At 51.3% G+C, this 12,471-nt stretch overlaps 3 protein-coding genes across 3 annotated transcripts; 1 reads left to right on the forward strand and 2 right to left on the reverse strand.

Annotated features, from left to right (window-relative positions):
• Nucleotides 1-525: 525 nt before the first annotated feature.
• ACO1O0_007104 (uncharacterized protein) lies at nucleotides 526-3,294 on the reverse strand (the record flags this gene model as incomplete). The annotated part of the gene is made up of 1 exon (XM_083196479.1): nucleotides 526-3,294. The coding sequence occupies one exon, from the start codon at nucleotides 3,292-3,294 to the stop codon at nucleotides 526-528; it is 2,769 nt and encodes a 922-aa protein (XP_083047687.1).
• A 1,867-nt stretch (nucleotides 3,295-5,161) lies between these two features.
• Nucleotides 5,162-6,627, forward strand: ACO1O0_007105 (glycosyl hydrolase; the record flags this gene model as incomplete). Its single annotated transcript, XM_083196480.1, has 2 exons — nucleotides 5,162-6,283; nucleotides 6,334-6,627. 2 exons carry the CDS (start codon nucleotides 5,162-5,164, stop codon nucleotides 6,625-6,627), a joined length of 1,416 nt encoding a protein of 471 aa, XP_083047688.1.
• A 140-nt stretch (nucleotides 6,628-6,767) lies between these two features.
• ACO1O0_007106 (uncharacterized protein) lies at nucleotides 6,768-7,679 on the reverse strand (the record flags this gene model as incomplete). Its single annotated transcript, XM_083196481.1, has 1 exon — nucleotides 6,768-7,679. One exon carries the CDS (start codon nucleotides 7,677-7,679, stop codon nucleotides 6,768-6,770), a length of 912 nt encoding a protein of 303 aa, XP_083047689.1.
• Nucleotides 7,680-12,471: the final 4,792 nt, after the last annotated feature.

Consider the following 12,471-nt stretch of genomic DNA (forward strand, 5'->3'; position numbering starts at 1 on the left):
ATTCAGATGGATAGTGGCCCTCTCTTAGAATACTGCTTAATTGGTCTGAAAAAGTCCACGCAAGCATGCTTATGTGCCTCTTGACGAGGGACGTCTGCGATTCGTTATCTGCGGGAGGCCGACCTCTCTGTTTGCTGCTGCTACATTCCGCGCCGCGAGGCATTGAGAATCCAGTCTCCCCTCTTTCATGGGCCAATTATTTGTCGAACAATCAGCCATGTTCACTTTTGTAGCAGAATTCCTTACCGAAAGCAACCAAAATGAGGCTGCCAACAAGGAGGAGTTGAGCTGCCGCCTGCAGGTCTCGACCAAAGACAGTCGTTACATCCGTAAAGCTGATGTTGGCCATGCAGAAACTGCCGCCTTGGAAAATTCAACCAACAAAAAAATCATTTGAGAGATGGATGCGTACTTCTGACAATGATTGCCGCTTGATTCCGCCACCGTACGCTGCGATTGTGTGTGCACCGAGTTGCTCACGTTTGAGAGATCTATTGGTAATTACCACTCTCCATAATAGGCGGCCTACACATAGCTGTCAAGAGCATCCTTCGCCAAGGCGAGGCCCTGGATAGCAGCCAGACCATACTGGGCCACATCGTTTGTCGAGATCCAACCCGCCTCCTCCACCGGTACTAAAACTCCCGGCCCACTGATCTTTTCCGCCTTCCAAGTCTGATTTGGCTTGAAGCCGTCAGTCTCAAAGAACTCGACCCATGAGCGGCCCCCCATTGTCTCGTTCCCGCGCTGGCTGTGATAGTACGCGGATAGGCGGGCATGGGCTTGGCGCAGGCTGACGCCCTTGAAGGCCTCGCCGTATCGCTCTTCCTGCTCCGGTCCAGTGGCTCCATAGTAGTAGCAATAATCCAGCCATGCTTCTTTGAAGCCCTCTGGTGCATCGTTGCCCCAGTACTCGATAGCCTCCGAAATGACCTCAGGTTCCCCAAACACAGCGGACAGGTGGGAAATGTCGACCATGCCCTTATTATCAGGGTCTTCGGGCGGAGGAAGCAGCGCCCGAGCCTCAATATCGTAGAGACCGATGCCGGTGACGAAACCGTTGGTGAGATTGGCAATTCCAGACGCTGTGTTGGTAAGCTTCTCCCGCGCTTCCTCCCAGCGAGGCCCACGACGCTCCCATTCGATGAGCCACCCGGCCGCAAGGGCAGCCCAGTCGGTACCGAGAGAGATGGAGGTCGGTTTCCCAGGCTCCGGAACCCAACCGTCGTCACGGACCTTGCGGAGCGCGTCAAGGATACCATATGTCTTGTCGGCATCCAGCATCTCCTCAAGGATCTCCCCTACACGCTCATCGCCGCCTGACAGATAGAAGAAATACTTCCGGTACTGGGGCTGGGCGATACGAGCTTGCTTGGCACTATCGGCAAAGTGGAGGATGCCGTGTCGTGTACCCAGGCCCTTCCAGTCCCCGATGTGGTATGCATCCACCTCACCAGTGTGGCGAGTCATAGCCTCGGCAAAGCGATAGACATCAGGCCGGCCAGTACGGAGGAAGTACTGCCAGAAGAAGAGGTCGGGTGACAGCTCCGAATTGTCCCATGCATAGCCCCCGATGTCATATCGCCAGGTGTGTCTATCTACATCGTATGTGTGCATGAAATCTCCGAAATGGAGAAAACCGTACCATCGGCGGTCTTCGATCTGACCCTGGTAGTACTTATTTAGAAAATCGAGATTCTTCTCAATCGCAGCTGCCTGTTCATTTGACTCGTTCGGGAGATCCCAGTACGTACCAAGGGCTTTAGTCTCCTTGATATAATCCGATTGAGCAAACAGAGCGGGAGGCTCGTTGAGGTGGGTATTGAGAAGCGCAAGTTGATCGCTAGATGGCGTTGAGTCGAAGGCGTAGATGAAGATCTCGCTGGTCTTGGCAATGCCGTAGGGAGTATCAAAGTCGGGCTCATAGTCCTCGTACGTAATTTCCAAGGCGTCCAGCTGCTCTTCGTACGTGTCCAGGCCCATGCCATCGTGATAGGGTCGGAGATCGAGAGGGTTTGCCTCAGGGCTGTACAGCCAAAGAGTAATTTCACCCTCCTTGGAGGCAGCGTTTGAGATGTCCAGTCCGGTTGGGTACTGCTTCCAGAAATCGCGAAGACCGACAGCAAGACCGCCTTTTGTAGCACCACCGAGGTATGCGAGACCCCCAGATCGAGTACCGGCTGGGATGTCAAGCCAGCTTTGCCCTGGCTTCGTCCTCTTCTTGAGAGTGAATCCATCCGGTGTGAGCTGCCTCAAACTGAAGTCATTCCAAGCCGGAATCCAGTGCATTCTGGACGATACGCGTTCATCCCAAGTGCTAATATCGGGTGTCTCTCTACCCTCATACTGCGCCGTCTTGACCTCCTGGCCAGGGTCGCGGCGTAGGCCAGTGATGCCTTTGACGGCTTCGTTGAGGAACCCGCCATCAACGCCAGCGAGTCTGACGTGTCTGTTGTACAACTCCTCCCCTTCAAGAGGGACTTGCAGCCTAAGACCTAGGCCAGAAATAAAATCTTTCTCAGCTTTGCCGTCGAATACGATGCTATGGACGACGCGGATTGAGTCAGAGCCAGAGTAAAGATAGAAACGCAGTACAAAAGGTAGCCAGTCGTCATGTTTGCCACCAGACTTGACCTGGTACTTTCCGCGCACTGTTACAAGCGAGCGGACCGATGAATCTTTGCTAACCGAGACCTTCTCGATATTGCTTTCGAAGTTGAGATACTTGATTGCGGTATGAGCACGACTAGCGGCGTCGTCGGCCTTGGCTGACTGGGAATGGAGAACAAGTTTCCCGTTCTTGCCGACAGTTTTGCCGCTGGAAGTCTTGATGCTTCCAATCAGAGCATTGCCTTTCTTGGGGAAGGTGACTATGATTTTCCCTGTATTGACAGTGACCTCCTTGTTTGTATCTTTTACCGAGAGATCCGTATCGGATGCGCGTCGTGAGTTTTTTGACGATGGGAATGCCTTGATTGTGTACTCTTCTTGGGCGCTCTCGGTAGCGGAGAGGGCGTGGCCGGTCCACTTGATCGATCCATCTCGCCAGTATCCGGTGACCCAGGACTGTAGAGGGAGGTCGTCGTCGCCGCTGGCTGATAGGGAGAAAGAAGTCTCATCGGGCTTGAATTGTCCTTGAGGCCAGGACACTCCAAAGGTGGTGCCCGAGGTGTACTTTGGAATATCGCCAATCCAGCGGACTTTGGCAGAGCTGCTTGTGTCATGGGCAGGGAGGGATGAGGCCCCCCCGAAGAGACCTAAAAGGACGAGGAATCCAATGGAGACTGGCGACATGGCGAACCCAAGAAAAAAGACCCCAATTGAAGCAATGACAAGAGGCGGTCGTGAAGCTCGGAGCTATCCAGCAATAACGCTGGTAAATGGGAGGTGACCTTTTCTTATTGAGCTCACAGGAGTCCGGTCGCATGCCGTTGATCCGATGACTCGATCAATGAACAGTTTCCGAACTTCCGAAGAGAGGAGACCCTTGATTGCAGGGTTCATTGATGATGCCATATCTCCTAGACTGACGATACTTTCTTCAAGTTTCGTGTGGGGTTGCTTACAGGCGTCGGTGACTTGATGCCGGTCTCGGGCCAAAGGTAGGGCGAGAAGTTCAGGGGTTCATGTGCCTAACAAGGGAATGGCGAAGCGCTCCAAGCAATCACACCATCCAGGGACCAAGGCTCTAGCGGAGTGATATAGCCGCAAACCCGGACCTGGGACGATGGCGAACTGCGTGCGGGGATACGGAGTTACGGAACAGGGTGTTCGTTTCCTTTGGTTCCTTGCTCGGCTTGTCGTCTTGTCGCCCCCCGAGCCTCCAGATCTCTTACACTCCATTGGCGGATTGACCCAATCCCAACAAGCGGACTAAAAAGCCGAGATCTGATCTTGTGGAGAAGTCGGGTGAAAGCTCCAGGCGACATATTAATTCCCACCCAGGCGGTAGCAGGGTATCATAATCGCTCGGGAGTATTAGGAGCCTGGCCGACCACGGTAGCTCTCAAAAACTTCGACGTTCCCATTTTAATGAGATCTATCTCTTGGCGATTCATAAACAGCCTCGTGTCGCTGCCCGCAATGCTGTTACGTTGATCCGGTGAGAAGATGAAGATGGGTTACAATATCACCAAGGCGGTGTGATTGAACAGCACCTCCTACCTACCTAGGTAGGCAGTACCTTCTAAGGTTATGTCCAGGCTACCTACTTAAAAAATGGAAGAAACTACTAGAAAAATGACATGAACTTATTGTACCCGTTATTCCTTCCTCGCAAGTTACAATTACAGGTACCAAAAAATACCATGGTGCCTCACGGCCACCATCTTCACCGAACAAAGAGTTCTCCTCGGATGGCATTTAAACCCATGTTATTTTCCCGGTTATTTTCGAATTCCTCGGTCATGGAGGACCCGACCCCGGCTTCACGAACCACGACCGCCCCAACAATTGGGTCATGCCGCATGCGCGTCAACCATGTCCAAGGAGGCATCCCAGCCTAGGTACCTGGAAACCTTCTCCAACTGAACTGCTCTTCCACCTATCATGCGATTGACCCCAATGAATCTGCCATGGATGCGACGCTTCCTCCACAATGCATGCGACCGGCATGTCATCGATAAACTAGAAGCCCTCTATCCATAGCTCAATATAATATTTTATTCCTCCTACAAAAGACGCAAAGTGAATCTCCGCAGCTCATGTATCCCCGAGTCAGCCTTCCCCATTCATAGCCTACCAGATGTGTTTACCTAAACTCGTGCCAATGGCTCGCTTCACAGCATCCCTCGGCTTAGTGTGGTTGGCCCTCGTATCTACCATATCGGCCCTCAAGAACCCCATTCTCCCTGGGTAAGGACCTCTCAACCTGGGTGGCAGGCATCGCTCACACCTGTAAGATGGAATCCGGATGGCCATGTTCTTCGAGTCAATGACACATATTACCTCGCCGTCTCCTCCTTCCTGATCTTTCCGGGTATCCCCATCTACAAATCAAAAGATCTTGCTCACTGGGAGTTGATGTCACATGCACTGGATTCCCCCAAAAAGATTCCCCTTAATGGGGTCCGCCAGGATAATGGTATGCTCCCGGGTTCTGCTCAGATTTCTTTTTCATTGCCTAACTTTTCTAGGCGTTTGGGCGCCTTCATTGACCTACATGGACGGCCTCTTCTACGTGACTTCGATGGCCGTGTCTGGAAGTGACAGCGGGTCCCGGACGTGGCCACGGCACTTTTTTGTTACCTCACCTGATCTGAAGACATGGTCTGACCCTGTGTGGTTGGAACCGTACGGTATCGATCCCTTTCTCGCGAAAGATGAAACGTCCAACAAGGTCTACCTCTCAGCCATGGGTCTGAATAATAACTTTGACAATATTTGGGGCATCAGTCAGTGTGAAGTGGATCTAGATAGCGGCAAGTGTATTGGCCCCTGGCGGAATATTTGGAACGGGACTCTGGAAGTCTCCCCGAAAACCCGGCCAGAAGGACCCAAGATGTTCTTCAAAGATGGCTATCACTATCTACTCATCGCCGAAGGCGGCACTGGTACGACTCACCGTGCTACAATTGGACGTTCCAAGTCGCCAGAGGGGCCTTTTGAGTCGTCTCCCACAAACCCGCTCCTCTTCAACGGCGCCGACACGAACCTGACCATCGGCAACACCGGTCATGCTACATTTGCCGACACTCCTGACGGACGATGGTTCGCAACATTCCTTGCCAAGCGATATGTGGATGACTGGGCAGTTCTTGGCCGCGAGGCGTTCTTTGCCCCGATAGAATGGCGCGAGGATGGATGGCCGGTCGTGAACAATGGCGGTTATGTGCTCATGAGTCAAAGCTACGACTACGGTCCTGATCTCGAATACCCCCCAAAACCCTACGAGGATAATTTTGACGGCCCGGAGCTTCACATTAGCTGGTACCAACTGCGCTCTCCTTACACCAAGAACTACCGTCTGCAGCCTACTGTCCAGAGACGAGACAATAATCAAACCGACGGTGGTGTCATATTCAACCCAAACGTCTACACTCTAACAGACAGAGACACGCCTGCCGCCATTCTGCGCAAGCAGACTTCTGTCAATATGACCTTTACGGCCACCTTACTCCCAACCGATAAAAGTCTTGGCCCCTACCAGACCGTGGGGATCTCCGCCTACTCTTATGAAGGTGCTCACCAAGATATTGGTGTGCGAGGGTGTGCAAATACGACAGGACAATGCATCTTTGTCGATTCTACGGTCGACGCTCCTGGCCCTGGAACACCGCCAGAGGTGGGCAGCTTCTGACATATTGATGAGCCAAGTACGCTAACACACGACAGACTTCCGAGTTCCCTATTAACACCAAAGTAATCCCAAAAGACTTGAATCTTTACATCCGCGCCATGCCACGCCAGTACCGCCTTGGCTATAGCATCGGCGATTCAGACATGACCTGGGTGAAGGAATTCACCCCGGAGATTCTACCTGTGGGCTTTGATGGCGTCATGTTTGCTCTCTTTGCCAGCGGTAATAGCCTTCCCTGGCCTTTTGACGCCCCAGAAGTTGGGTTCAGAAAGGTCCGAGAAGAATACTTTGACGAAGGCTTCGGGGACTACAAGAGGGACAGAGAGTAAAAGGGATATCTTTCTTTAATTTCATCTGCAAATTTCTGTCTGCTCTCTTCTTCAATAGCACTAACAACTTCACATTAGCCTGTATGGTCCTCCCAACCCCCTCTCTCTGCATCGATTCATTTTAACTCTGCCTCTGACGATCAGGCCATGCGTAGGAACTCCTTCATTCCAGCGACTTTGTCGATTGTCATGCTCGGTGCACGCGGGGCATTCTTAAAGAACTCTCGGGCTGGGTTGGAAAGCCCAGTCTCAGAGTTTGCCTCCAGATTGGTATCGGGGGCCCAACGACTAGATTCAATTCCAACAGTATTTGGGTCGTCAATTTCTTTGCCACTGCCTGATGAAAGCTCTGTAACTTCTTCGCCGCCGTCGGATGTGACCTGAACAGTAGACACCTCATTGTTTCTATGCTTGTTTGTAATGGTGTGATTTTCATCCATGACAGCTGCCAGTTCAATGTGGTCGCAGTCGTTGTTGGCGAACACATTGACGGCCTCGGTAGTAGGCAGTTCATGGTGCTCGGGCTCGCTCTTCGTGGAAAGTTCGTGGACCTGGACAGCTTTCGCCTCGTTTAGGCCGTCCATCTCCGCCGATTCCATTGAGGAGGACTCGTTGTCTCCATTGATGTCCTTCTCCGTGGCTCCCTGCTGACCATTGTTGATTTCGCCCTTGTGGTAGGGGCACGCGTTCTTGTTTCCCCAGAGGTACTTGAGAGTACTCATGTATCCGCTGAGCTCTTGCTCAGGGACGGCCTGACGCGTAAGAAGAGGTGACTCGATGAGTTCTCGCCCGTGATTACCATTGGCAGCGTCGTCATCATGGGCTATGCACGCAGCACAGCGCACCTTTTGGAGCGTAGTCAGGTCGAAACCGTCGGAGCTAACGACGTTTTGAATCTTGCCGCAAGTCCCGAAGAAGCACAGGCAGGACCCCTTCGCATCACAGCATACATGACGCTTGGATGCGATGAGGTGGAGGTCGCTGCAGGCGGAGGAGACTGCTGGCTTCTGTGCGGGTGCGCACAGGGCGACGCCAATCACCACTTGACACATCTCGAGACTCTCAGGCTCTGAGTACCGATGGGGACCGTATCAGAAAGATAAGAGAAGTCTGTTATAGCCAGGCTTTGTGGTGTTTTACGTGTTGTTGAGATGTGAGAGACCAAGGGCTCAGCTGTACCAGTGAAAGGCCTGAGAAGAAGAGGTTGTAATGAGAAGAGGAAGAAGGTTCTCGCAGAACTCTTTGGAATCGGGGAAGGGGCAGTTTCACACCGCCCTGTCTCCAAATCTGAAGCTCAGATAGGCCAGTACTTGGGGAAGGTGAGCCCAAGGTGATGTCGAAATCTGGTGGGTAAATTTGATGGGTACCGGCATTGAGCATGTCGCAAACGAATGTGAGATGTCTGCTGAATAAAAATGATGACATGTAGGCTGGATGCTTAGGCTATACCGCGAACTCCATGAGCTCTTCATACGACAATTGGCATCGTGGTGTAATTTTATTCTCCATTTTCGCTTCACTAAGGTACATATAGTATTTCTTCTGGGGAATGGCTTCGTACTAACTGAGGTAGGAGAAGTAAAATACTGTAAGTACCTACTTACTTACCTAGCAGGATCACTTGGAAAACATTAGCGGAGAATAATACCTATCCTAATATCTTCAAAATGTACCTAAAATACTTTCATTTTGTGTTGTGCTAGTCATGAAGTAAGGCGGATGCAAATAGAGCGTGGAGGCTATTACTCTTTCTGGGCGTGGTATGCTTGACATCCACTCCTACATCTAAAGTACGGGTATGCCCGGTTCGCTTTGCTCTGAAACCATTTATTTCGAGTAGAGGCTGAGCGTAGAATTACCTTATCGAAACCTTCTTAGGGCTCCTTGGAAAGCTCCTTATTGACTAATTTTGACACTGATAGCGATGATAACTTTCTTTTTTTTTGGGAAGTGTAGGGTATTTAGATGACCCCAAAGATGCTATGTTACCAAGTCGTTGACCCTAGGAAGATGAAATATGGCAGCTTTACTTCGTACTACATCTAAATACACTCAAGGCATGGGATTATCAATATTCCTATGATGATACTGGAGGAATTCTCGATCGTCGGACCGTGAACTTGACCCCTAAGTTGAGCCGACGCTGTGAGGATTTTCATATCGGAGGCCGGTTCTAGTTTTCAAACCTACGCACGAATTGTGAGCTTATTTCCTGGAAAATCCACTGGATCTAATATTAAAGTTCTCCCTTAATCTGACCTTGAAGAATCAATATTGGTGGTTCACTTCTGGCTACTGCACCTAGAGGAGTGCGGATAGACCAGTAGGGCACAGCGACCACGACACAGAAACTCAATTGGAGCAGTACACGAGGAAAAGACCCTGATCCCCCCCTGTTCGGAAACAAACCGCGGCGGGAGCCTGAATCAAAACGTGAGCCTTGGCGGGGACAAAAATTCCTCTTTACCCGTTATAACTTCTGGTGGCTTACATGGTAAAACACCAAGATTCGCAGTCTCAGTTATGCTTGGGGGTGATTGGGCTGGTGGGCGAAAGGAATTCCGGGAATACCCAGCAAAAACAAATTCTGGGTCTTGAACGGCGGCTTCGTTTATGTGTGTCTCACTAGATGGAGCAGTGTCCTTGGGCTGATTGCAACTTGCAAGCACTAAACGGTAGACATCGGGGCGACTGCGTAAGATGCGTGGGGGTGTGCGGATGGGCAAAGATGTGCTTGGGTAAGATTTGCACATGCGCTTAACACTGTGCTCATGATGATTGCATAAGCATCGAAGCCCTAGCTGCTTGGCTTACGTGTTGGCTGAGAGCTTACATACGGGATATTGCCTGGGTGGGTGGACAACGCCCTGGACTTCTAGTTGTCTTGTTCGATGTGCCGTCAGACTCATTGCACGGGGAGTCATAGTGCATGCAACTGGAAACTTCAGCATGCGAGCACACTCTGAACATGTAAGATATTATTAATTCAGCTTTTTCGAGGGGAAGGGGGTATTGTGGCTAGTGAATGCTACTTTAGATAACATTGAATTGAGTCGCTAAGATACAGTCTGCATTGGATTTAAGAAATTTTTGAAACGGAATGTGGATGCCTCTGATGAATATTTAGTGATAACTTTGCTCGAGAGATAGGCGAATACTGTGTAATTGATGGCTTTCATAGTGAAAGTTATAACTCCGCCTGGTCTCTGGCCGAGCTATTAAATGTCAGACTGGCTCGACTCTAGATTCCACCTACATATGTCGAAGAGCATGCGAGAGGGCAGGCTTCTCCGCAATAAGTTATTAGATTCAAGGAAATTGACGACTGAATGTGACTGACGATGCAGAGTCTGTATATACTCTTACGGCGCTATCTATGTCGACATATTGGGGGGTGCTAGACCGCTTATTATTGCATTGGCAGTTGCTGCCTTGCTGGGTGAATGCCCCACAGCTTTCATTAGGCACCATTTAGGCAGACATTTGATAATACCCAGTAGCCAGGATAAAATTTTGTTCTTCTCTCTGATTTAAGGCTACCTCGAAGTTCATGAATATGTGGCTGGAACAGCTGGGGGTTGCGGGATATTACCCAGAGCGCTGGGGCACTTGGAGGAGGTTGATGCTGGTACTGTCTGAGATAATCCCTCGTTAGGTCAAAACTTAGGACACGAAAAATGGCGGACAACATGACTTTTACCCCTGATAATAATAGGATTTCTTGCCAAAAGCGGATAGCCTAGAAACAATATCATCATGGGTAGTGGGTAGGTCCACGCGCGTGTGCGGAGGAGCTCCGCCGTGTCCATCTGGCGCACACCATGATACGAATAAGCTCATGTGAAACCGGGGTTAGGCGAGGCAACGAATGCGATTGTGATCGCAAAGCTAATATCCCCAGGGTGGCGATACCCTCCGGAGAATGAGAGCACATGGATCTCCATATTAATGGCTTTTGAGGGTTGACCTGCTGCTTCTGGAATTGGGGTAATATGGGGACACCGGAAACATTTCTGAAGGCTCGACACATGGTCCCGACACCTTGAGCTCACGGCTTAGGATGAGGGGCTGAGACAAACATACCCCCTCCACTCCGAGTCATGCCATGTGCCCGGTACTACTGGGGAGTGCAGCAAAAATTTAAAATGGTAGCCTGGAAACAAGTTTCCTCTTGGTGGGGGCTGTTGGTACGAAACCTTGCAAGCGATCGGGGCTCCTGTGATGGCCAAGAGCAGCCGAGAGGGGCCAAGAGGAGCCAAGAGACGGAGACATGTTGATGACATGCTGCTTTGCTCGTACAGACCATGGCGCAATAGGCGAGAGACGAAGTGCATACCAGTGTGCTTGCATCCCCGCGCCGCCTCATTGACCATGAAATCTGGGCACGACGATGACGTTTCTAACGTTGCCATTGTGTAGAGAAGTTCTAGCTATTCATGGGCCTCCCTGGCGCCCGCATCGTCTCTAATCTTCACTCTAGAAATAACCTGGCATGAGTGCTAATTTGGGGCCCCCATGGGGAACGTTTAGTGGCCCTAAACGGCCTTGTACTGGTCTGCAATAACACTACGAACGAACCGATGGATGCTGTTCGCAGATTCGTTACGTCACCCAATGCCTGGGGGTTTGAAGGATGCAAAAGATAATGACGCTTTTCTGCGGCGCCACAGAGAAAAAACAAGCCGACGCCAAGACGAATGCCAAGCGGCCAAGATCCGACTGCGGCGAAGAGGGTGGGTGGGGAGACGCCGCTGGTGGTCGATCACAGCCACCCGGTTTAAGCTTATCCCCCCCGTGCACTGTGTCCCACGGGGACCGGTTGAACGTCTTGAAGTCTGTCTCTGCCTTTCATGTTCCTGAGGGTCTCATGCATGCGTTGCGTGGTGTTGCTGGTGGCCTTCAGGCTCGACATGGTGATTTATCGCTTGGAAGTCCGGGACAAAATCATCTTAAACATGTCTTACGGGTCTTGATGCCATGGTGCACCAGCTCAACCTATGTTCGGAGTAATACCACATTAAACACCATTTCTCGACTTCGAGAGTTCGAGAAGGTGAATGGCAATGTGGAATGGCCCACAGAGCAGCGGCTAGTCCGAAGTACTAGTAGCAAACACGCTTCTCTCATTGCTCGGCCAGGTATGAAATCTGGGGACCAAGTCGGTCCATCTCTAGGCATCAACAATTGACAACTCCAAGGCACACTAAAGTTGCGCACTGGCTGGGGCCAGCCGACAGCTAAGGAGCATAAGGAACCATGCAAATGATGCAACAAATGCTTCATTTCCCACGATCCTTGACACGACGTGCAGAAAGGGCGAATTCGTTCCAAACAGATGATACTGCCAGCGACTGGCTGGACGCAGACTAAAGTGGCGTGGTGTCTGACAGTTTGTTGGTGCCTGCACTGTATAAATGCGACGGACACTGCTTAGTGCTCACAGACTCACACCAGGGTGGCGTCATCGCGATGATTTCCAGTGGCCAGTGCTGCCATTTGCCAGGTGCCGGCAGGTGCAGGGGGGTGTGCAGGGGCTGTCGCCTTCCGTGGAACCTTGGAAGTGCAGGCGCGAGCGGTGATGACAGTGGGCCAAGAATCAAGATGGCTATGGATGATAGCGATGGTTAGTCTGATCCTTAGGACCACGCCTCTGGCATCCATCCAACTTCCAACCCTCCGGGATGCAGCGCCATTGACTTTCCACCGGATTCACTCGTCTTGACAGGGCGAGACAGGCGGACCGCGCGATCATGCTCCACATCTCCACGCTTTCCCCTTCCCCGGCTGAGCCAAGTCACCATCCTCGTCTTGAATCTTTAGTACGAGTACTAAGTTATGTACTAT

Source organism: Amphichorda felina (genome assembly GCF_050947745.1).
Source record: "Amphichorda felina strain 45539 chromosome Unknown scaffold_7, whole genome shotgun sequence".
Lineage (NCBI taxonomy): Eukaryota > Fungi > Ascomycota > Sordariomycetes > Hypocreales > Bionectriaceae > Amphichorda > Amphichorda felina.